Source organism: Marmota monax, unplaced genomic scaffold (assembly GCF_021218885.2).
Source record: "Marmota monax isolate L192 unplaced genomic scaffold, Marmota_monax_Labrador192_F-V1.1 WCK01_AAM20220418_F8-fsc00343, whole genome shotgun sequence".
Lineage (NCBI taxonomy): Eukaryota > Metazoa > Chordata > Mammalia > Rodentia > Sciuridae > Marmota > Marmota monax.
The window spans coordinates 811,168-836,492 of NW_026694892.1; the positions used below are offsets into that span (position 1 = coordinate 811,168).

General features: G+C 36.6%; 1 protein-coding gene across 1 annotated transcript in view; it reads right to left on the reverse strand.

The window, feature by feature from the left end:
- Positions 1–9,085: 9,085 nt before the first annotated feature.
- The window catches only part of LOC124080802 (ATP-binding cassette sub-family A member 13-like), a gene marked incomplete at its 5' end in the record, with an annotated part of 211,536 nt that continues 195,296 nt past the window's right edge, over positions 9,086–25,325 (reverse strand). The window contains 3 exons of the mRNA XM_058573465.1: positions 9,086–10,732; positions 11,399–11,536; positions 12,793–12,898. Of these exons, the coding sequence (XP_058429448.1) occupies positions 10,637–10,732; positions 11,399–11,536; positions 12,793–12,898 (340 nt within the window). The remainder of the gene's footprint in view (positions 10,733–11,398; positions 11,537–12,792; positions 12,899–25,325) is intronic.

Consider the following 25,325-nt stretch of genomic DNA (forward strand, 5'->3'; position numbering starts at 1 on the left):
GTTAAGCCTTCTGGACTATAGAATTGTGGAAGAATAAATGTCTGTTTTTTTCAAGCCATTCAGTCCAGGATACTTTGTTATGGCAGCTCCCAAACCAAGGCATAAAGCCTAATTGAACTTCAAAAGTTCAATTTTTAATCTACCATTCCACTTCCAAACAAGATATCTATTGGTTGTTTATGCAGTAAATTCGTGTGCATGGATACTGACTCAATCCATTCAGGTTTCTCTAACAAAGTACCAAAACTGGGTGGCTTGTAAAACACAGAAATTTATTTCTCAGAATTTTGGGGACTGGGACCAGAAGTTCAAGATCACAATGCCAGCAGACCAGGTATGTATCTTCAAAAACAACTTCATCTTGCTGTGTCCTCTTGTTGTGGCAAGGGCAAGGGGTTCTGCCTGGGGCCACTTTTAAACAGAACCAATCCCATTAGTGAAACATCAAGCCTCATGACCCAATCACCTCACAATGGCCCCACTTCCTAAAACCATCACCTGTGAGGTTAAGATGACAACATATACATTTCCTGGGTGAACACAAACTTTCAGACCAGGTAAAAGAATTTTGTTTTCAGTAGAGACCTTTCCAATGACCAAAGACCACTGAGAAAACCAAAACGAAGCTAGATTCTGACAGCTATTGGAAAGAGAAGAGCTGCCAGATCAAACTAAAGATTATCTTATTATTTTAGGTCACTGTATTTCAGAGTTAAGGGGGAAGAATAAGATGTGAACTGAGAAATAGTTGCCATTTTTACTTTCTGGGTTAACTACTAAAGGGAGAAGATAAGGGTCAGTTGGAAAATTCAAAGAAGGATCTGTAAGAATCTGGATCACGATAGAAGAATGTAGAAAAATAAAAGTGGAGATTTAAGAAAGATCCAGAAACGAATCTCATCCTAGAAAGACCTCTCAAGTTTCTACCTCTGTCTTCTTCCATTGTCTTAATCTCATGCTCAGGTAGTTTCCTTTAGGACCCAGACTTTTGTCCCTTCGCTCTGGATATGAACCAGCAGCCAGTGGGCAATAGCAGGGTGGATAGATGTCCTTGACAGACCTGCTCCTGCTCCTGCTCCATGCTGGACGCCTTTGCCTCCCTCATCTCTCTCCTATGCGACCTCCCACTCACAGGCACAAGTTTCAGTAACCACACTCTCTCCTGGAAGGAAATTTCTCACAATATTCATCCTGTTTTCAGTCCTAGTTTCATTCAAGACCTGAATATATTTTTGAAAATCATCTATAAAATAAATGAGTGTTCCTCTTCCCCCTGCAGTCACATAGAGGACATATAATCATAATCATATCAGTCATAATGGTATTTTCTGCTTACACCTGATGGAGCAAGCACTCCCTTCCCCTGAGGTGCCAAGTTCTCATTAAGATCTTGTTACTAACTTGCTTGAGGGAAATGAAATTAAGTTGATGTGTGGAGAATGTGTCCTAATGACTCCATTAACCACCCCTGGCCTTGTGGGACCTAGAGTGTGGGCATTTCCTTCTCCTTGTGGGCATTGTGGTTACATGGAGAGAGCTCCACATTTCTCACTTTAAATAAACTAAAGAGAAATGTATGCACCTTTCATGAATCTAAAAATGTACAAATGTTTCCCTAGAAAAGAGCAAGTGTTATAGAGTTTTTAAGGAAAGCACAGAATAAGTCAGGTAGCTTTAGTATCTCTGAAGGACGGGGGGCGGGGGTGTCCATTAATACAGATCATCAGCTTTGAGCTGACATATTTACAGTCAGGGTACTTTCCTATAGTCTGGGGTTTGGAGCAATGCACACTGACTTTCCATCAGTGAGAATTCATTGAAAGTGGTGTGCACAGAACCGTGTTGAGAACTGACCCAACCTAACAATAACTTTGATTAAATTATAATAATTTATATTTTGCACTAGAAGTTATGTGATGTTTAAGGTTGCAGAAGTTCCTGCTTCCATTTTGCAAATTGTTCTTGTTTGTTCTCTCAGCAAACATGTATAGGATCATTCATACTGACTTTGGTACCATGTTCTGGAAATACAGTGATGCATCTGATTATGAAATATTATTTTAGATTCCATGATATACAGTGAAATCAATACAAAAAAAAGCAGCCCTTTTAAACAATAAAGGCCTATCTAGGAATTAGGACACCAGAGGAGGACATCACTCTGAGCCAAGGGAAGATTTGGAGAAGAATTAAGAGAGGAAGTAGCAATGTGTCCTGAAAAACAGTTCTTGGAAGATAAGAATACCCACAAGCAGAGCAAACAGCAGATGCTGCAGAGTTGCACAAGAGCATGGCTCTGTGACTTTGTTGGAGGTGGTGAGGGAGCCGTGGAGCAGGCCTCCACTGGAAAGAGGCAAGGGAGACGCAGGGAGGACACTAAAGGATTGATAGGCAGAGGCCTGTTATGATTCCAGGGAAGCCAGTTTGGCTACATGGAGGGCTGCAGAAGGGTGGGCAAGCCAGTTGCTGAGGAGTCTAGAGAGAGGGCTAGGTCCACCCAGCAAGCACGTGAATAAGAAGAGGTCACTACATGGCAAGCTGTCTTCCTAGATTACAGACCCAATTGGGGTATGCCCCTGTTTTACACAATAAAACAAAATTGCAAAATAACCTTCAACCAGAGAGGATTGTCCACAGGTCCTTAAACATTAAGTACTTTCACCCATCTGTGCACTTTCAGGACTAAATCTTCTGTTCAGAAAGTGGCTATTTGATATAATCAGTCCTCACATCAGCTCAATTGTTGCATTTTCTGTTGAGCTTTCCTTGATTTTCTGAGTGCTTAACAGTACCCTCTCCTTCTGACTTGGCCACCCAGATAGATATGACCATGGAAGCTCAGAAAACCTTGGATTATTCTGAGGAGAATCAATAGTCAGTCACTTGTTCACTGATTCATTTTTAACACGTGTTTATTGATCACCTATTCAATTCCAGGCTTGGGGAATAGAATAGAGAAAGAAAAATGCACACACACAGCATTGTCGTGGGTCTAACGGATCTTGTGACTGAATGGAGGAGATAAAGACTTTTCAAATAATCACACGTAGTAAAATTATAATCATGATACTTGCTGTGAAGAAGTTGTACAGGGCAAAATGGGAGGAATTAGTAAAGAGAAGCCCCCTGGGCAGTGTTCAGGAAAGTTCCCAGGAAAAGAGACGCTTGTATTGACATATCAAGTGTGTTAGTCAGCTTTTTCACTGCTGAGACTAAAATACCTGACAAGAACAATTGTAGAAGAGGAAAATTTTATTTGGAGATTCATGGTTTCAGAGGTCTCAGTCCACTGACAGCAGGCTTCGTTCCTTGGGACTCAAGGTGAGGCAGAACAATAAGGCAGAAGAGTATGGTGGAGGGAAGCAGCTCACATGATGGTCATAGAGCAGAGAGATCCCCACTTGCCATATATATATATATATATATATATATATATATATATATATATATATCCCAAAGCCATGCCCCCAATGACCCATCTTCTCCAGCCATACCCTACCTGCCTTCAGTTATCACTCAGTTAATCCCACTGGGAGATTAATTCACTGGTTGTGTTAAGGCTTTCATAACACAATCATTTCTCCTCTGAACCTTCTTGCATTATCTTACACATGAGTTTTTGGGAGACACCTCACATCCAAACCATAACATCAAGTATCAAGAAAAGTGTCATAGTCTAGCATCCCATCAATATATTAAATATCTGAGATGACTGAATTATTTAAAAAATGTTTATATTCAAGGTTCACAGTTTAGAGGGTTTGGGTCCATGATCTCCAGGTGCATAGCTCTGAGACAATGGCAGGGCATCAGGGCAACAGCGTATGGTGAAGTAAAACTGCTCACCTCCTGGCTGGGTAGTAAAGGAGAAAAAGCATAAAGGGCTGGTTTCCCACTGTCCTGTTATAGGGCACACCCCAATGACCGGAAGATTTCCCACTAATTCCCACTTTTTAAAGGTTCCACCACCTCCCAAGAATACCTCCCTGGGACCCAAGCTTTTACAACATGGACCTTTGGGGACTGGACATTCCAGCTATAGCACAAAGCTATCCCAGTAAATAAAAGGGAGAGGTGAGAGAACATAGCAGAGGAATTACATGGATTTTATTCTCTATATAAAGAAGGGTTCAGGACTTACTTGAAGAATACAGGCTAATGCAGCTCAAAGAGCCGAAGGGGATGAGTATGCAGGTGACTGGCCAGAGATTTCAAGGTATTGTTGAAAATGTTTTCATTATTCTTAGAGCACTGGGAGGCACTGAGAATTAATCAAAAGAGTAGTGTTCTTGACTGTGCAATTGAAAAAGGACAAATCACCCCATCAGGAACACTGAAGACAGACTACAGAGGCAAACTAAGATAAAGGAAATGTGCTACAGTCAATCTGTGTCCAAGAAAGAAATAATAGAAACTTTCAAGGGAAAATGAAAGGAGAGGTAGAAAACAGATCAGCAAGAGGCTCTGGAGAAAGTCACAGGACTCCATGAAGGGTTGATTCTGGGTCATGGGGGAGCATCAGGTATTGAGGACAAACCTCCAAGCACAGGCACTGGGAATAGAATGGAGAAAGGAAAACTCACACACACAGCATTGTTGTTGGCCTGATTGAGCCTGGGATTGAATGGAGAAGATAAACATTTTTCAAAAAACAGCCCAAGTGATACAAAATCTGGACCCTCGTGAGGTACCCCTGGGAAGTGGTAGGACTTTTAAGAGTTTGGACCTAGTGGGAGATCTTTAGGTCATTGTGTATGCCTTTTTAGCTTTAATGGTAAGAATATTGCCTTCTATATCTAGAAGGTGAGTGGCAATGTCCCCTGGGTTGACCCACCTGTGAGGCATGAGTGGAGAGGCCCACAAGCCCTGAGCCTCATTTGGAGTTCAGCAGACAGGGGAAGATAAATAGCTAGTCTGTTAGTAATTGTTGGTGAGGAAGCGATTGGCCAGATCATGGATAGCAGGAAAAACAGAAACAGAGAGCCAAGAACTAGACTTACAAAATACCGGCAGTTCATTTTCATGGGAAGGAGCATTTGTTTCTTCCCATGGAGAGAAAAAGAAAGTCAGAAAAACATAAATGGTACAATCAAGGAATACAAACATTTCTACAGAGAGGAGAGACAAGTAGATGTGGATGCCAAAGGGTCTGTTGGACCTAGAAAGATGAACCCTTGTTGATTTCAGCCAGAGACTTTTTGGAGGCATAAACAGAGCAGTCTCTAGAGTGGAATAGGCAGGAGGTGAGGAGATTGAGACAGTGAGAAAAATCCTCTGAGACTCTGGTTTTCAGAGAAAGAAGAACATGGAGTGGACATGGATGAGTATATATTGATGTGGCATTGACAGAGAATTTTATAAAATGAGAAGGACTAAAGCACTTAAAGGTTGCTAGAAATAACCCAGCTATAAGGGACATAAAAATTATATGAGAAAGATATGATCACTAAAGAAAGGTTCCTGAGAACAGTGTTTTATTCAGACAAAATAACCATTATGGTTTAGACATTAGGTGTCCCCCAAAAGCTCCTGTGTGAGACAATGCAAGAAAGTTCAGAGGTAAAAATATTGGGCCGTGAGAGTCTTAACCTCATCAGTGCACAGATGAATTTGTTGGAATTAACTGGTTGGTAAATGTAGGCAGATAGGATGTGACGGAAAGAGGTGTACCAATGGGGGCATGACCTTGGAGTTTATGTTTTGTCCATGGTGAGGGGAGAAGTCTCTCTCCCTGCTTCCTGCTGCCATGTCCCCAGCTCTTTTCCTCTTCCTGTGCCACACACTTCCACTATGTTGTTTTGCCTTACATCAGGTGCCAAGGAATGGTGTCAGCCATTTATGGACAGAGACCTCTGAAGCTGAGCCCCAAATAAACTTTTCCTCATTAAAATTGTTCTTGTTAGGTCTTTTTGTCACAGCAATATAAAAGCTGCCTAAAATAATTACACAATTCAGCTTTGAAAATTCCATTGTAATCATTATAAACATGAGATTATAAAAATTGACTTGTAATCCTAAAATTCTAATGCAGAAGATCATCTACATTTTTCTGTATTTGAAAGAATTTGTATTCTTACCTTTGAATGAAATGTATTATATGAATTGCTTCTACATAAATCATATTGGATTGTGAGACATTATTTACTACACTCAATTTTATTTACTGATATTTTCACTCCCCTGATGCCCAGCCTGTGAATTTTGTCATGAGCTTCCTGCCTTGCCCTAGCTCATAACTTTAATCCTCCCTCCCCCGCTTTTTTTTTGTTGTTGTTGAGGTACAAAATTTTCAAATGATGTTTGGGCAGGATGAGCTCCAGCCTGACACTGAATGCACATGTGACCAAGTAGGAGCCCATGCCTCATCAACATCATGGTACTCCACAGAGAGTTTAACTGAAGCCAGGTTCATCTGTGTACTTGGTGAACAGAGTTACAAACTAAATACACTATCACAAATGTGCAGTGAACACAATTCATCAGCAAAGCAATATCCATGCAGGGACAAGTATGGTGTTTATAATACTACTTTCTATTTAAAAGGATATGCTCATAAAATTTCTGATATGTTTTTAGCTTGTATATTTTTCTAGGTTTAAGATGTACATTTAATTTGACCAATAGCACTCTAACATATAACAAATCTTGTCATTATGTACAATTATAACGCACTAATAAAAATATGGAAAGAAAAAATAGCAAATAAAGGGGGGAAATATATACATTTAATCTGAGGATACTGGTGTACTTCTGTAATCCCAGCAACATGGGAGACTGAGGCAGGAAGATAGCAAGTTTGAGATCATCTGGGCAACACAGAAACTACCTTGTGTCAAAATAAAAAGTAAAAAAAGACTGGGAATGTAGTTCAGTGCTAGAACACCCTGGAGTTCAATTTCCATTAAAAAAAAAAAAGCGCATTTAACTAGTAGATCCTATTTTCCCTTAAAACATTTAACATTTTAATGTAAAGAGCAAAATTTATGGATTCATTCATGAGGGGGTGAAACGTAGCTTTTGTGATGGCAAATAATTAAGAAAAATGCTTCTGATTTCTTTCAGTCTTTTAAAATCCTTTCTAGCAAGATATATTTATCCATTAAGTATCTCAATAGGAATTCTCACTGTGAGAAAATGACATTGCTATTTATTTAGCCCAAATAAAAAATGTCCATAAATTTTTCTTTTCCTTATCTACTGCATTCAATTTGACAATAATGCTTATAAATATAAATGGCATCTGCTCTGTAGATCTTAACATACAATTTAATCCTGAATAGCAATATTCTTAGAACCTGGATTGCCAAAAAGATAGCCATGTCACTTGACATTACTTAGTTTGAAAAGTAATGATCAACATTTTCAAATTGAATTCATTCTTTTGTGGCAGAAGGGCCACAAAAACCTCTGTTTGTATTCCTGTCATAGAAGGCACCATCTATCCATTATCTATTTGGCTTTTCTTGCACAGAATTAGTTCATTTCATTTTAGGTTGGTCAGAAGCCTGGCTAAAAACTTCATTTTGCAAATGTTCTTGCAGTTAGTTATGACCATGTGAATAATTCTGGATGATATAATACAAGCTTAAGTATATAGGTTATCCCCACACCCTGATTTAGCAGTCACTTGAAAATATAATGGGAGTTCTAACAATGAGAGATGGGGAATGTCCATGGTCATTATATAAACTTTCTCCAAAATACTAGGCAAAAATCCATTGCTCATTATATGTTGTTGATTTTCCGTGATATTCTTTTAGCCTCAAATACTATTTTCTCCATTCTTGCTCTGAAAATGTTTAGACAAGTGGTTACTAGCCTACCAAGTCTGTTTCCAGACCCCTGGTTAGATGGATCCCGCTGTGGTCCCATAACAGAATGCACTCATTGCTTATAACATCACCTCAGAATCCCCACTTGATTGTGTGCCTCTCAAGCCCAATGATTAAGGTTTTAAAATCTGATTCCATTGCCACATTTTTGTAGTGCCTACCATTTACTTACATATGTAGATTGGGTTCAATAAATATTACTTAAAGGAATGAATACATGATTGCTTTGTGTGTTTGTGTATGTGTATGAAAAGGCCTTAAATTATTTAAGTGGATAAATCTAAGTTTTAATTCTCCATAAGCAAAAGTTCACTGAGCAGAAATACTACAAAAGATCAAAGCAAAATCCAAAGAAGAAACATGTTCAAATCAGTTTGAATATTTAAAATTTCCTCATCTCCTGATTTGGGTAGGACAATTTGTGATTAAGCTAGTCTTCATGTCATTTCCATGAACACTATAGTGTGCATGTGGTGTGTATGTGTGTGTGTGTAGTGTGTATGTGTTTTGTATGATGATTTGAAATGGTCTTGTTAAGCTATTTTTTGAATTTAATACCCATTTTTTAAAAGCAAACTATAACCTTAAGCTACCTAGTCTTTACTATTCTAAAAATATGTTCCTTACTTGCTTTTCACAATCTTGATTTTATAAGACAACTTTAATACATTAACTGTTTAAATAATTGGGTAAAGATGAACTATATAATAAATGCCAGATTATAGAACTGAAATAAGCACCCTTATCTCTGACTTATAAAATACTCAGAATGATTTCAGTAGAAAATAGTTTGTTTAAAAAAAAAGTCTCAGTTGTATGACCTTCAGCCCAAAGGTCTTAAGACAAATGTTTAACTCCAAAGGCATAAAATATCTGTATGACTTATGAATGCAATGACATTTTCAACATTAGCATAAGATTTGACCTTTGTGTCCAGTCTTCTGGGATGTGGAGTTTTAGCATGTTGGGTTTCTTTTTCTTCCTGTTTATTGTTCAAAAGCATACCTTGAAGCATAAACTGCAAGAATACAGCAGTTCAAAGACCAGAAAAGAACCCCTAAGAGCAGAACATAGCAGAGAAAAACTCAATTAAATTTTAACCTTTCAAACTTTAAAAGATCTGGAGTAGTTCCATTTTCTTCTTACCTGAATTAAATTGGATCCCTAAAGACACAAATAAAGATGCAAGGAAATATATTGGCAAAAACACAATTACATTCCAAGAACCAGGCTAAATTACAGCACACCTTATTTATTCACTGCAGTATAAATATATCCGTGTTTCACAAATTGGTATTTATTGATTCAACAACAAAAAGAGATTACATCTTCCATTTTGACAATGAGACTATGTTAGAATTGGAGGGAAAAAAATCATAAAATCTTAACTAACTCTTTTAAGAGAGCATAATTCATGTGATACATGAGAATAAAAATCAGTTACATCAAAGCTACACATGATTGGCTTAATCCTTACCATTCAAAATTATGTCTAGTACAAAATGATATTCAGGAAAGACAAACTTAATTAAATCTCGCTGTAGTAAACAAATGTCACAATGTCTTTTTCTTCTATCACAAGCTACTAGTACTCAATGATAGTGCCGGATAGGGTCAAATTTTATAATAAAATTAATGTGGTCTTTCACTGAGGTTTTAGAAAAATGATGTTAGAGAAATGTTCAAAAATATCTCACTTGGAAACATTTTCAGTAGCAGATATATTGATTTTATATACTTTACTAAGTATAACATATAAATTTTCATATTAATAGAGGTTTTGAAAGCCACATCTTGAGGATAAAAATTCTGAGAATGACATATCTTTTAAAAAATATTTAAAATATATTTTAAAACCAATATTGAATTACTACTTCCTGTATTGACTTTACCTTTATAATTAAAAAGAAACAAGACATCTCCTTTGTTCTCAAAGTGGGATATCTTTGTTCAAACTCAGATTGCTGGGCTCCAGGCCCAGGGTTTGAGGTTCATCAGCTCTGAAATTGGGCCTGAGAATTACAATGCTCCCAGAGTAAGCCAATGCACCTAATATGGGAACTACCACCCTTTGAAAACATCATTGGCTTAGAATAACAAAGAAATAATTCTTCCAAATTCTATTTCTTGTTATATCTCTATATAATTACAATCTGGTAAAATTGTTATAAATGACACAGAGCAACTAATTTGATTTCTTTAATTTTGCTTATTGGTTCACCAAAAATGCTCTGCAACTCCTATTTCTAAAGCATATTTTATATAAAAATAATGGGCAATTTTATCATCTTATGCCATATACCATACAGCTTTAGGAAAAGTTTGCATTTAAATCATTGAGTTTTGATTTTAAAATATGTAACCACATCGATCAAAAGACAGTCCTTGATACTATTTCCTATATAAATAAGCTAGGAATTTTTCCCCCCAATGGTGTTTGGGGGGAAAGACACAGTTTCCTTAAGAGAAAAATGAGACATTTGGCATGGACAGTCAGGGACAGCCTTTAAGCCCCAGAGTGTCTCAGCTTGGACTCTGTTAATTCATCCCTGCCTTTGTCACAAAGAAGCTGGTGGCCACCCAATGTGGGAAAAGTAAATGTGTTGGAGGAATCAACCCAAAAGTCTATGGAAAAAGTGACCTTTCAGTTTGCCGATTATTAATAAACAGAGAGTTTCCAAATAGACAGTGACAGAGAGAATAACTTGACTGCCTGGAGCATGTCTTTCAGCCCTCAGCTGTGCATGTGTGTTTGATCTTTGAATATTAATTATAATGAAAGTCAAGGGATTATTCCTTTTTGGTTAAATAGAGAGATGATACGGGCGGTGACAGTCAGTGGAAAGATCAAGAGTAGAGTGTGGAGTCCGTTGCTGTTCAGTAGCAAAATTAATAAATACCTGAAAAAAATAATGAAAATAATTGCTTATTTGTAAGTACAGTCTGTCTCTGGATTTCAACTATCAGAAGGGGAGAGAATGTCTCAGAATACTGCCAAAACAGCCCCCAAATCTCTCAATCAGATAGCCATGCCATCCTCTCCTTCATCACCCTAAACATACAAATCCATTCAGGATTCAATTCTGGGAATGATAAATATTTCTGGGTGCTTAATGAATTACATGGAAATTCTCAATACCTTAAGTATGGTTTCAGAAAGAAGTTGTGATATGGTTTTACATTTCTAGCACTCTTAGTCAACCAAGCACTTTTTGTTTCCCTTTTGTTAGTTATCATTCAGTTATAGTAGGGTCCAATTAATCTTTTAGAGACTGGGTAAAGTGGGGAAGGGAAGGTTAATAGTTTATGATTTGACTTACTGCATGTCATTTGTAATTATAAACAGATTAAAGTCCTAGGAATGTACACCTTGAGTGGGGGACCCATGGAAAACAAAGCTTCTAATGCTCACTATCTTTATTAGAATTTTGTAAGAGTGAACAAGGTTAATTAAAAGAAATGTTGAGCTGGAGAAGTAATCTGACAAAATTTTTAAATTTCCTAGATGTGGTATGCCTGATGAGCATATCAAAATGCAACTTGCTGACTCATTCAAGGTACTATACCTGGTCCAGAGTGGTCTGATTAATAGAATAATGCTTGATGTTCAAGAAGGTCTTATTGTCCTCTAGAACTTTAAACAAATCAGCCAAGCATCCCCGTCTTTTTGGCACATGATACTCCAATAAATTAAGGCGCTGTCCCTAAGATCCAAAAATTGGAAAGTGTCATATGATGGGCAATCATTAAACAAAATTGATTACATTGCATTGAATCTCCAACTACACTCAGATACGTTTTTTTATTTTTTAATCAAGTCACACACATCAGTACAAATGAGCTAGTTAGCTTCACTTTTGTGAGCCTCTAATGAATATTTATTGATGACAATTTACCAGGAGGCATATTTGATAAATGTCATTCACTTGGGTTGAATTGCTGTTCTGCCCCTGCTTTGACCCTCACTTTGCCATAAGCACAGGAAGGACCTCTTTAAAGAGTCAAAAGTTGCCTACAGATATTACAGAAGTAAGAAGTTAATGTGGCATAATAGAGGTATCTGGAAGTGCCCTGAACTTCACTTCAGGACATGTGCTTATTAGCTCTCAGAGGCCCTCTCCACTAGCTGAGCAACTCTTGGCTTGATATCTAACCGCTCTGATCCCGTTTTCATGTATGCCAAGGGAGGCTGTGACAGCTATATTATAGGGCTGTTCAGAGTGGTACTAGAGCATGAATGGTAATGTTTTACACAGCAGACTTCTTCCTTCCACCAAATGCTTGTTGTTGGAATAAGTAGGTAAGACTTATATTTTATGGACATGTTAGAAGTGATGATAACTTAGGATTACAGTTTTCCAAAAGAATTGTAGACAGTATTTCTAAAAATTTAATGTGCATAAAAATCATCTGGTCACCTGTTTAAAATGCAGATTCAGATTCAGATTCAGTAGGTTGGAACCTGAGATTCTGCATACCTAAATAGTTCCCAGGTATTGAAAATGCTGATGGTCCAGGGGACCACACTTAATTATATCAAATTAAAAGAAGATTATGATCTCAACCACGGGGTTCTTCTTATGAAATAATACTAAAATCACGACAGATATAAATCTACAGCAAATATAGGGAAGAAATTAATTTTTGCTACCTTCAAACCTGAACAAAATAAACTATGCAATAGATTTGTGCCCACTGGTTAGAGGGGTAAATATATAATTTTAATCTTCTCTGTGAAATCCAGCAAGAGACCAAGCAGGTGTTACTCCTCAGAGTGGCCAGGCAGTATAAGCTTATCCATGCTACTTTGGGTAGTAAAGCATGGACAATATTCACATGAGGCCAAGATAACAGGGAGTAAGTTTATCATGACAGTGTAGAATAAAAACAGAAAAAATACAAATGCATTTCGAATGTGTTTTCAGATAAAAACAAAGACAATGCAGAATATTAGTCCTACCTTAAACTGAATTCCTGGAAAATGGAGCTTTAAGCAATCAGAAATAGTGCTTGGTTGATTTGCTTCCTCACACAGCCAAACATTGACAGTGTAACCATCGCCAAACCTGAGAGTTGAATAAAATTAAAATATGGTTATTATTAGACATATATATTCTACATTGACCTAGGATGGGGAAATTCAAAGTTCATTTTCATAGAGAGTTAGAAAAAGAAAGACACTCTTCCAAATGGTTGATATATTTTGGATTCTCAAAAATTTAATATAGATCAATTAATTGTAAGCCAGTTCCACATTTACTGTCATCCATTTATATTGACACAGACACTGATTTAACTTTAAAAAAAAAAAATCAGTAAGTCCTGGAATCAACCCCTACTCAATAAAGAGGGAAGGTGAAAATGCAAACCATGAAAGCAAAGTGCTGAGTTAGAGGATGTCAGAGGCTGGGCTGGGAACTAGCCCTGAGAAGCATTATTGCTGGCCTTATTGCTTCAAGGTCTGTAATGATTAGAATGTGGCTGAGAGAAGATGAAAGGGAATGCATAAGTAATTTATCCAGGCACTTTTTTGTCTGTTATGTAAAAGAATTCTCCCAATAGAATTTCAACCCAGGCACTGATCCTAACATTGCAGAGCTAAGGATGGTATTTCCACTAGTGCCTGAGCAATAACCCAAGGTTATAGTCATACCTGGAGTGATCTCAAATAGTGGTCTCTAAGAACATAAAGGGCTTTCAAAATCTTTTTGTGTTATTCTACTGCCTCATCCCAGATTCCTAGAACCATGTTGGGCACATTGTAGCATCAGAATAAAGATTTCTTCAATAAACAAGTACTTGAAAGAACTATTATGACTTAACTTTTTTGTTTTGTTCACTGATACATTAATTTCAAGTATCAGACACAGTACTAGCACTTACTGCCTAGCACAATACCTAGCACTGATAGATATTCATTTGGTGAATGAATGAATGAAAAAAATGGCTTGCCCCAAATCTTACAATAACCATTTACTTATATAACATTGCTGGGGAAATATATTGCATTTACATAAAGTTTCCCTAAGTAAGGTTGACCACATGCACTTAATATGGTTTTATCATTTTTTTTAAGTCTATGTAGTGAAATCAAATTCCCCAGACAGTGTGGGGAACTGACAATGGATCACCCTTAAGAGCAACCTCAGAGCTCCTTACCTGGGTTCTATTTTCCTTTTTTATATCTTGATTTCATGCTGTCAGACATCATCCCCTGAGGTCTGTACAATCTCCAACCTTTAAAATTATGGTTTGTAGTCTACAAATGGCTGAGAGATTTTTGAGAACATTGATAAATATACATGAAAGACTATAGAAATGCCTCTGCCTAACACATCTATTTATCCATCTCCAGGAATGTTTAGAGGCCAATAAACTGTGTCAAGTACATGAGATGTGTGCTCAGTGGCCGTTCCTCTTTTGCTCTATAGTGTCAGAGGCTGTGCTGCTAATTAACACGGATCATCCTGTTCGTCTTCTCCAAAGCCTCTACAGTGGGTTTATATTTCAGTGCTTCATATAAGGAAGGGGCTTCCCAAGATGAAGTGCTGAGTTACTGGAGCTTTGCAACTCCTCCTTGGAGGGTACTATGGTGTGTCTGGGTAAAACATTGACTCCAGGGTGGAGTGTTTGTGGCTGGAGATGTGTTTCTGATCTTGTGATTCTTAATATCTTGATAATGAGATGTAATATAGAATCTGCACTGTGGATGCTGGATCACAGGAGCCTGGGTTTAAATGCAGCTCCACCACATGAAAAATTTGTGACCCTAGAAAGTTAGGGAAACTTTCTAACCTGAGTAACCTCAGCTAAAAAATGAAGCTAGTAATAGTAGCTACCTGACAAGGTTGTTAGAGGACAGAAGGAATTAATCCTTGTGAATCATTTGGAAGGTCATTTGGCACTGCATAAATATGTAAATAAATAAGTTTTAATATTTAGTTTCTGGGCAGGAAATTGCCAAAATAGAAGCACACTCTATTTGGTGTGAAGAAGCACACAATGCATTTGGGAGACTTTGATGAAAGCAGATGAAACGATAGAACATGAGTTGGAAGCTCCACATGTAATACAATAGTGTGAGAGTCACTCATATTCTTTTTCACCATTAATAGAAATTGTAGGGGTTGGGGATGTAGCTCAGTGGTAGAGCTCCCACCCAGCATGTGAAAGGCCCTGGGTTCAAGCCCCAGAACTGAGAAAGAAAGAGAGAGAGAGGCAGGTAGAGACAAAGAGAGAGAGGAAGAAGTAATAGTACTAGTAGTTGTGTGGCCCTATGGGTGTATTTTTTAATGTATTTTGAAAAATTAATGCAAAATCCCAATAATTCTCTAACATTCTCTATAATCATATATGCATAATATTTAAAATTCCTTCAAAACTGTTTCATGTGAACTATAACACTTCAATCTTTACTATCGAGAATCCAAATTACACAAAAATAACACAGTTCTTAAGAAAAAAAAAGAAACCAAGAGAAAATATTCCTGAAATAGGTTGCAAATTTCTCAGGATTTCTCCAGAACAGTTGACAGGACTTTTGGACATCAAATCATAAAACCATGGCATATTCAACCATTAAGGTAATCTTTGTAGACTATTAAATTCATTTATGATGCAAGTATCTAATTTATATCAGTTTTCTTTCTGCCTACAACCTACATATTCATGTCAATGATCTAAATTCCCTGAAGAATTTGATTCCTGTACTTTTCCAGAGTAAAAGCTCTCAAAGTAGACAATGAGTCATCTGTTTATGTATTCACTCATTGATCTAATGTTTCAATTTGTCTACATTAGTTGCACAGTCAGTGCTTAAATAAAGGTAAATAAATAGCAATAACTGCAGATAAAGGTGCTTAAGGGGAAAAATCTACAAATTTTCATGATACAATGATTTGATATCAGAAGCATTACTTGTACTATAAATAATAAAGGCTGAAATAGAAGCCTGAGAACATAGAAGCATAATATCAGACACACACATACACACACACACACACACACGTATTTTAAAAGCCAGACACTTCAAAAGCACAGTGATAGGAGCTGATAATGCAGCTGAAATGACATTCTTGAAAAATCAATTGTCTAGTTATATCAGGAATCAGTGAAGCTTTATATTCCTTGGCTTAAAACTCTAGTTACTAATATACTTCCCCCCAAAATCAGAAATCAAAGATTACTGATAAATATGTTTATGTCAGCCTCAACCATTAAAAATATCTCTACAAAGAATTTGTGGTGACGATAAAAATGTCTATCATGTTATATTAAGTATAAAGTTCAAAACAGAAAATTACTGACTCAGTATCATTCCAGGTATATAAATGTATGCCTAAAAATTCAGACTCAAATGAAATTCTAGGATGCTATCTAGAAAAGAGGAATGTCAGTATGACTGCTGATTATCTCTTTACCTTCTTCTGAATTCTAAAATAAGGAACACATACAATCAGTATACTACAGTGGTGCAGTGATATTAATGTTCATAGCAGCTCAATTCACAATAGCTAAACTATGGAACCAACCTACGTGTCATTCAATAAATGAATGGATAAAGAAAATGTGATATATATAATATATAGTACACAATATTATATCATATATTATACATAATTATTATATGCATTATATATATAATATATACTTATATATTATGTATATAATAATTATATATTATATAATATAGTATATATTATATAGAATTATATATTTATTGTATATAATATAAATATAATGTATATAATATATCCAATGGAATATTATTCAGCTTTAAAGAAGACTGAAATTATGGCATTTGCTGGTAAATGGACGGAGTTGAAGAATATCATGCTACATGAAGTAAGCCAATCCTCAAAAAACTAAAGCTAAATGCTTTCTCTAATATGCGGATGCTAATTCACAATAACGGGGGCGGGGTACTAGAGAAGAACAGAACAACCTTAGAGTAGATAGAGGGAAGTGAAGGGAGGAGAGGGGAAAGGTTTTGGGGATAGGAAGGATAGTAGAATGAAACAGACATTATTACTTTAGGTATATATACTTTATGTATATACTTTATGTGTACATGTTATAAAATCACATGACCAATGTGATTTTATAACATGTACACTTGAAAAAAATGAGAAATTATATTCCATCTATGTGTGATGTATCAAAGTGCATAAATGCATTCCACTGTCATGTGTAACTAATTAAAACAAATAAGAAATTAAAAAAGAAATGGACATGGTTCAGAAAAGAAGAAATCAGACATGTTGATGTGCTATACTCAACAATAGTATTATAATTTCTGATTTTAAAATCATTTATTTAGGAAGCTTTCATTATATTATTTCTAAAAGTCAAATTCAAAACTTCTTGGCATAAAAGCTAATGTTTTTTAAAGTGCATAATATTTTTATTAGGTGTCTGCAATATACCTACTTATTCCCATCATCTGCACCATAAGAAATCTACACACACACACACACACACCTTGATATGTGGTGCCACATAAATATCTGAGTGTGAAATATCTTTATAAATGGCTTTCTCCATCCATCACAAGTGAGAATAGAGCACAGAGGTAACAGGACCTCAGAGGTTTCACATAAGCTCCCATTGAGTATGTATGTAACAGTGTCTCCCAGGAGATATGGGAGCCTGATGCTTCATATCACATCAGTGTGATTCCCCAGTTTCCTTCCTGACCATATCACATCCACTCACAGGCTAGTACCCCTGCAGTATGCCAAATGTTAATTATCCATCCTCAATAACTAAATTACAGTTGTTTGTCTCTGGGTGGATGTGGGGTGTGAAAGAAGTGACACTGAGGAAAGGTGGCTGAATGTTGGGTATAAAGCAAACATTATATGAGCCTCTATAGCTAGTATATATCTGTATTATCTACTTCCTTATAGTTATGTCAGTCCTCTGAGAGGACTGCGCTGCTATAGATGAAGGACCCAGGAGAGACAGCTGAGGACAAGAGCTCTGTCATGCATCTGCTGAGAGTGAGGCATCAAGCCCAGGTTATCCCATGTAATCCTCCAGGATTTTGATGTCACTATCTTCATTTCTATTTTCAGACATGAAATGGAATCTCATGAGGTCAGAGAACTTACTCAGTTCGAGCAACTCAAAAGTAATGGAGGGAGGCTCAATTCCAATGCTAATGAGCTGAACTCAAAGCTATAGCCTGTAGCATTTCTCATCTGAAGGTTCATCATCTTATTAAGTGAGTTCATCTTATGCTCTGCAACAACCTGTGTGCTTCTCACAGCAGATGTCAGCTCCTCTTTATAAAATGTAAAATTCTGGGACCCAAAGAGGTTGGTAAGGTTTTCACTGTCACTCAGCTTATTACCTGGCAGAGTTGGGAATGACTGATGCTCACTCCTTAAGACTTCATCAATGCTGCCTTTATAATTTCAACTTTGTGTAAGTTTAATTTGGAAAAGTTACTAATCATAGTATATGCAAATAAGAGTGACTGGGAGGATTATAGATCCAAGGTATTAACATAAAAAGCCTCTGACAAATAACAAATAATAATGAAAACGAAATAAAAGTGTTTGGCAGCTGGCACCAGCATTCCTCTTGGGGAAGAAATCATCTTCGAAAAGAACTTCAATAAGCTTCTGAATTCACAGACAAGATCATATGGATGGACGTGCTACATTGTACCAAAAAAAAAAAAAAAAAAAAAAAAAGCTTGAGCCATGTTGACATACATCTCTTCATGAAGGTTTTCCTTTGTAGCCAGAAGTGTCTCATCCTTAAATGATATCCCCAGCCATAGGTAAGAATTAAGAATTTGGGTTTTAATCACTGTCACCAGGAAAGTCAAAAGACCTTCTCCAAACTCAGGAGGTCATGACAGCTTTAAGACTGAAAGCCTTTGACTCAAAAGTTCAACCCCTCATCTCCACCCTCAAGCTGTTGGGGACCTAACTGCTACCTTCCCCCCTGACTTCACATTCAAGATCATTCTTTATGCCACCCACACCAGACTTCCATTCCTCATCCATCCAGATCATTTGTTCAGTGCTCAGTTGGGAAAGGCCCTAATCCGGATGGGAGGCCTCTGCCTTGGAGTTGTGGCTGCCTGTGTATCCAGGCGAGTGCAGCCTCCTCTGAGTCACCAGCTGCTATGGCTTAGTAAGAGAACACAGGCCCCACAATGAATATGCTACAAAACAGCACAATTTCTTAAAGTAAACAAGTCAAATGCCTGATCATCCTGAAGGATGAGACCCAGAGGTTTTTCTGCCACTGACCCTGACACCGCTATGGGTGTCCAGTTCAAATGTGATAAAGTAATGGGTGGATTTAATTCTGTGTTCAGAGTTTGGTGTAATGGGAACAATATATTTTTTTTTCTTAAGAGCAGCAAAATGTATACTCTTGTTTTTTTTCTTTTTCTTTTCTTTTCTTTTTTTTTTTTTTTTTTTTTAAGAATAATCAAAATAGACCATTTGAAATCATGGGGCAACAGTCAAGTCAGCTGGACAGGAAACGAAGGTACTCATCTCTAGCATCATTCCATTTCCACCCACCACAGAAGCAAGTAGAGCATTGTGTCTTCACACAACAGCTGTACGATTCACTTGGTCTCTTATATTTTGTGTATGTATGTGGTCTTTGAACATTTTCCTTTATTTTAGAAATACCCTAGAATCGAGATAGACAAAAGATACCTTTTAAAGCTGACAATATTACGAGGGTGATTTTCTATATTTTCCCATCTTGACAACTAGGCATTTCTTCTATTTTTCTTGCTTTCACTTTTAAAGACAAAGTTGGCATGTAACTATAATGATTATCCATGAAGTTGAAATCCTGACACCATGATATCCCTCCTGACTAACAACAGACAAAATTTGCTCAGAACGTGGAGGATTTCCTCAAGTTTCCTTACTGTTGAAATAGATCATGTGATTTTCTGTTAACAATAGCAAAACAGAGCCTCATGCATTTGTACCACTCCTTTTGCATAAAAGTGAGAGTTCGTAATGTACTAAAAAAATGATTTCAAGACTCAAGCTGGCTCACTTTTGCAGGAAGCCTCTTAAGCCATCTGAGAACAAACAAAAGGAGCTCCAGTGGTCTTATTCTTTAGGAATCCATGCACAATCCCACAGAAGCTTAGTAAGAGAACATAGGCCCCACAGTGAATATGCTACGAAACAGCACAATTTCTTAAAGTAAACAAGTCAAATGCCTGATCATCAAAGGCAACGGCATTTCTGGGGTCCAAGTGGGCTTCCATTCTGGATGACACAAATACGAGAAGAGGATTTAGGAATAGGAAGTGTTTCTTGTTAGTCACCTCAAGTTCTTTCAAATCAGATGTGAACAGCAGCCACTAAACTATTGTTCTCACACTGCAGTAACTCTGGAGAGGCAATGGGATCTAAAGTAGTCAATCTCTTCCTGATTTCTTCTCTGAGCCCATGAATGTCATTATGAATTCACCCCATGGAAGAAACCATGGCAATCCACTTTCTAGCTTGATGAGTGCTGCCCGTGGAGAAGCTCAAAGTACTTTATGAGTGAGAGCTGAGAAGGAAAACACCATCATGGAAATGAGGAACCTTCCAAGCCAGCACACCTGCTCAGCCGCCATCTGTGCAGAGATGGAAGCTCTGCAAGGCATTTCCATGAGGGAGGGGCATGTTCTGCAACAGGCACATAATAAGCAAAGACTTTATTCTGTTTCATCGTCATGTAAAGCTTTTGTAAGGACATGGTCTTTCTGGAAGATTGGATTAAAACTTTTTGACTTGGCTTTCAGAGGTTTCACAAAAATCTTTATGTATTCAAGTCAGATTCCATGTAATATGATTTATATTTTAAACCCATTTTAAAAAATAATGCAATAATAAAAATACATACTTGTTTAAGCAGAAAAGAATGGCTTTAAGGAGTAGCCTTACTCCTTTTGTTGAGGAGAGATTTTGATAAGCTACACTCTGGTTAAAAGGCTCTGGGTTTAAATGGGGTAGGAACATTTGAGCTAGCTCTCAGGTCAAGAATTATATATGGGCAGCCAGGAAAGCTAAAAGGAAAGCAGCAAAGAATCAGGGTGGGGTCAGGTGAATGGAAAGTACAGAGCTTGCCAATTTCTTCCTTCTTTCAACCCACATTCAAAGCCACCAGAAAATTACTAAATTCACAGAATTATTTAGAAAAATGCATTTACGGATGCATAATTTGACTGGCAGGGCTCCCTGGGCCAGGCAGTACACATTCAGGTGGAACCATGCAGGTAAGAAGAGAGAGCAAGACACACAGACCAGCACACCAGGAACTCAGAGCCCTTTAGCCAAGTCCTGGACTCTTACTGGCATGAAATCAGGCATGTTTTCCTAAATCTACCATGTGCAGGAAAGACTCTCTCGTGATAGCTGAGGTAGAAAAATAAATCATTTAAGTGGATCATTATTCTGGATCCCTCCAAATAGTAGTTAAAATTTAGAGCAATTACAACAGGGAAAAATCAGCTTTTCTACACTATGGTGTGTGAATGTGTAAACTAAAAGCAACTAACTCCTTACAAACAATTGTGTAGGAGTGATTTCTTGGATAAAGTATGTTCAAAAGATTGGTCCTTTTTCTTAAACAATGTCATTTAATCTTTCAAATGTACCTTGGTAGGTAATAAACTATAAATGCTTATAATAATGAGAAAAAAGCAGGGGCCATTAGAAACTAGACATTTAAAGTGGTATCAGAAGCAATGGACCTGAGCACAGTCTCTTTGGGTGCAGGTATAAAACTAGCATGAAATGAATATGAATAGATGTTTTCAACAGATATTGGCCAGACTTCAAGCAGAACTTTGTGAGGAACTCTGCAGATCAATTCCCACAGGAGACTGGTAAACATTATAAAATAGTGAGCATTTAAAAATCTGTTAAAAATAATCTTTTTAAATGTTTTTATCAGTGTATTATACAATTGTATATAGTTATATTATATATTATATATTACATTGTAACTATACTATCATGCATGTTAGTGCATTGTAGTTATACTATAATTGCAGTTCATTTTGACATAATCATACATGCATGGAATATAATTTGCTCCACTTCAGTCCCTAGTGGTTCTTTTTGCCCACCCCCTTCCCTCCCCTGGCTCACTTCCTCTATTGTATTGGTCTTCTTTCTATTCCTTTATAGTTTTTTTTTTTTTTTTTTAATTGGTGCTTTAGAGCTGTACATAAGGGAGAATTCACTGTGGCATATTCCACATCTACATAGCATTCACACACAGCAAGAGAAAGAAATGTTTGTTTGTTTGTTTTTAAATCCACTAAAACTGAGTAGATGGCAACAGGCTGTGGCATCTGAAACAAGACTTCCAACCTCCCAGCTCAGAGAAATAAAAACTCCACACTGGTGTATCCAAGAACACAGGAATCACTCTTCTCTTCCTCCCACCCAGTGGGCTGGAGCAGCAGGGGTGATGATACTTCCCTTTGTCCACCCAGCTTCACCTCATGAGCTACAGTCTTAAATTAGGTAAGAGAGAATACTGGAAAAAGCAAGCTGAGAAAATCTGAAGCTGCACACCTCCCCCCTCCAATACATACATACTCAGCTCCCAGTATGGGGATGTCCTAAAGAAGCATGGCATTGCCCCCCTTCCTTCTCCCAGAGATGTGGTTTGGATATTTTGCCTTGAAAGAGAAACCAGATATAAAACAGATAATCCCTAACGTGTTCCCAAAGGAATTGACTGCATTTGCATAGGGTATGCTGCAAAGTTCAAGCATAAAGTTGCTCTTAATAACAGTGGAGAATGTAGTTAAAGACCACTAAGTGGAAATAAATAGGTTCATTGGAGATAGAGGCTGTCAACTTTGCCAGAGAGAACCAAGGGAGACAGCTGGGAGGAGTCCTCCTGCAATCAAAATAAATCCCAAATGTGGGTCTTGGGAACTAGCACTTTAAAGGAGCTTGAATTTGACTGGATTCATCTGTAGAGTGTTTTCTCTGGTGAAAACAATTGAGGACTCACTGAATATTAACAGCTGAGCTCTACTAGAACAAATAGAAGCAGTCACAAGGAAATTATAAGATGCTTTAAGATGAATGGAAATAAAAACACAAGGTTTGAAATCATAGAATGCAGCTAAAATTGTACTTGGAGGAACATTTATAGCAGTAATGCTTATAAGAAAAGATATTAAATGTCAGAAAACAATTACCTAACCCTATACCTTAAAAGATGCGAAAGAGAAAAGCAAAATAAACCTAAAGCAAAGAGAATGAAGGGAAAAATAAAGAGTGGGACTAATGAGAACAAGAATTATAAGAACAATAGAGAAAAATCAATTAAATCAAATATGGCTATGGAGTTCTGGAAGGATATCTAGAATATGGCTATAAAAACAAAACTGGAAAATATTTAGCTTGATTGATGAAGAAAGGAGACTCCAATTACTAGAACCAGAAACAAGGGGCATGACTACTGATGGTATAAAATCAAGCCATCCTAAATAGTTGCTTTGTTGAATTCTACCAAAGGTTTTAAGAAATAATACCAGTTCTCTGGCACACACATGTTTAAGAATATCAAAAAGCTTTCCATGATAAAAACAATAACCAAACTAGGAAAAGGAGGAAACTTCTTTAGCCTCATTAAGGGCATCTACAAAACCCCACAGGACACATCATACTTCATGGTGGAAACCTGGATGCAGCTATGTATCGCCACTGTCACCCCAGGCTGTGTTTTCACTTCCTGTGCTCTGGAAAAAGTTAAATGAAAGGTGCCAGAAATAAACAATTTGCTAGTTTTAAATAACTTGCATTATAAATATAAACTTAGAACTATTTGATATCAGTGTTATTGTTGTTAATCTCTTACTGTGCCTGCCATGAATTAAGCATGATCATAGGTGTATGTGTGTATAGAAAACATACTACAATAGTTTTCAGTTCTGTGATTTCATACACTCCCTGGTTGTCTTGAAATATGCCCCCACCACACACAGCTAAGGGTGGATGACTCTACCTTCTTGTACGATGTCTACTCTTAGAACTTCTGTTCAGCCTTGTTCTAGATGTTCTAACTTGGGCAATTATGCCAGAAAACAACAACAAAAAGACAAATAAATAAAAGTCATTCAGACTCAAAAATGGAAATAAAACTGACTTTACTCACAATGACATGATTGCCTACATATAAAATCCCAAGGAATACACTAAAAAACGTAAAACTAATAGCAAATTCAGCAAGGTTGTAACATACACAATTAAAACTCAAAAATGAACTGTATTTTTATGTACTTTCAATGAACAATCCAAAAAAAAAAAAAGAAATTGATAAAAATATTCTTTTTCTAGCAACATAAATTAAACAAAATATTTTGGATTAAATTTAACAAGAAATGGATACAACTTATACTCTAAATTAATAAAAAGACTTTTCAAAAGAAATTAAAGATCATCTAAGCAAACAAACATCCCAGGTTCATGAATTGGAAGACTTAATATTATTGAGATGGCATGCTCTCCAAATTGACCCACAGATACAATTCTTATCAGAATCCCTGCTGACTTTGTTATAGGAATTGACAAGCTGATTTTAAAATTCATATGGAACATCAAGGGACCCAGAATGGCCAAAACAATTTGTAAAATAATAAAGTTGGAGAATTCCCCTGATTTCAAATCTTACTACAAATCAACAGTGCTCAAGGCAGAGTAGTACAGGAAACAGGAGCCACATGTAGGTCAAGAGGTTAGAACTAAAAGTCCAGAATTAAACCCTAGGGTCTATGATCAATTGGATTTTGCAAGGGTGCCAAGACCATTCAATGGGGAAAAAATAATTTTTTCAATAGATGTTTCTGGGAAGACTAAATAGTCATGTGTAAAAGAATGAAGTTTGGCCTGAACCTTACATGCAATCAACAAAAAATAAATAAATAAATTGCTCAAAATTAATCAAAGACCTAAGGGAAGTGATAAAACTATAAAACTTTCAGAAGAAAATGTAAGGGAAAATCTTCATGACCTTGGATTTGGAAAAGGATTATCAAATATAACATCAAAAATGCACAGGAAAGAAATATAAATTAACTAGGTTTCATCAAAATTAAAAATATTTGTGCTTTAAAAGACACTATCTAAAATGTTAAAAGAAAACTCACAGAATGGAAACATATCTGATAAGGGATACTACATTTAAAATAAATATAAACATAAAACTATATTTATATAAATAAAAATATAAACTAACAATGTATTTATAGTTATATTTTAAGTATATTTATATTTTATTAGCCTTATTTATGTAGCATATAAATTGTATTCTATTTATATTGTCATTAAACTCAATAATAGAAAGATAAATAACACAATATAAAAATGATGAAGTATCTGAATAATCATTTCATCAAGGACTATACACATGGTAATACACACGCACATAAAAAGATGTTCAACATTAGTTGTCAGAAAAATGCAAATCAAAACCACATTATAATCC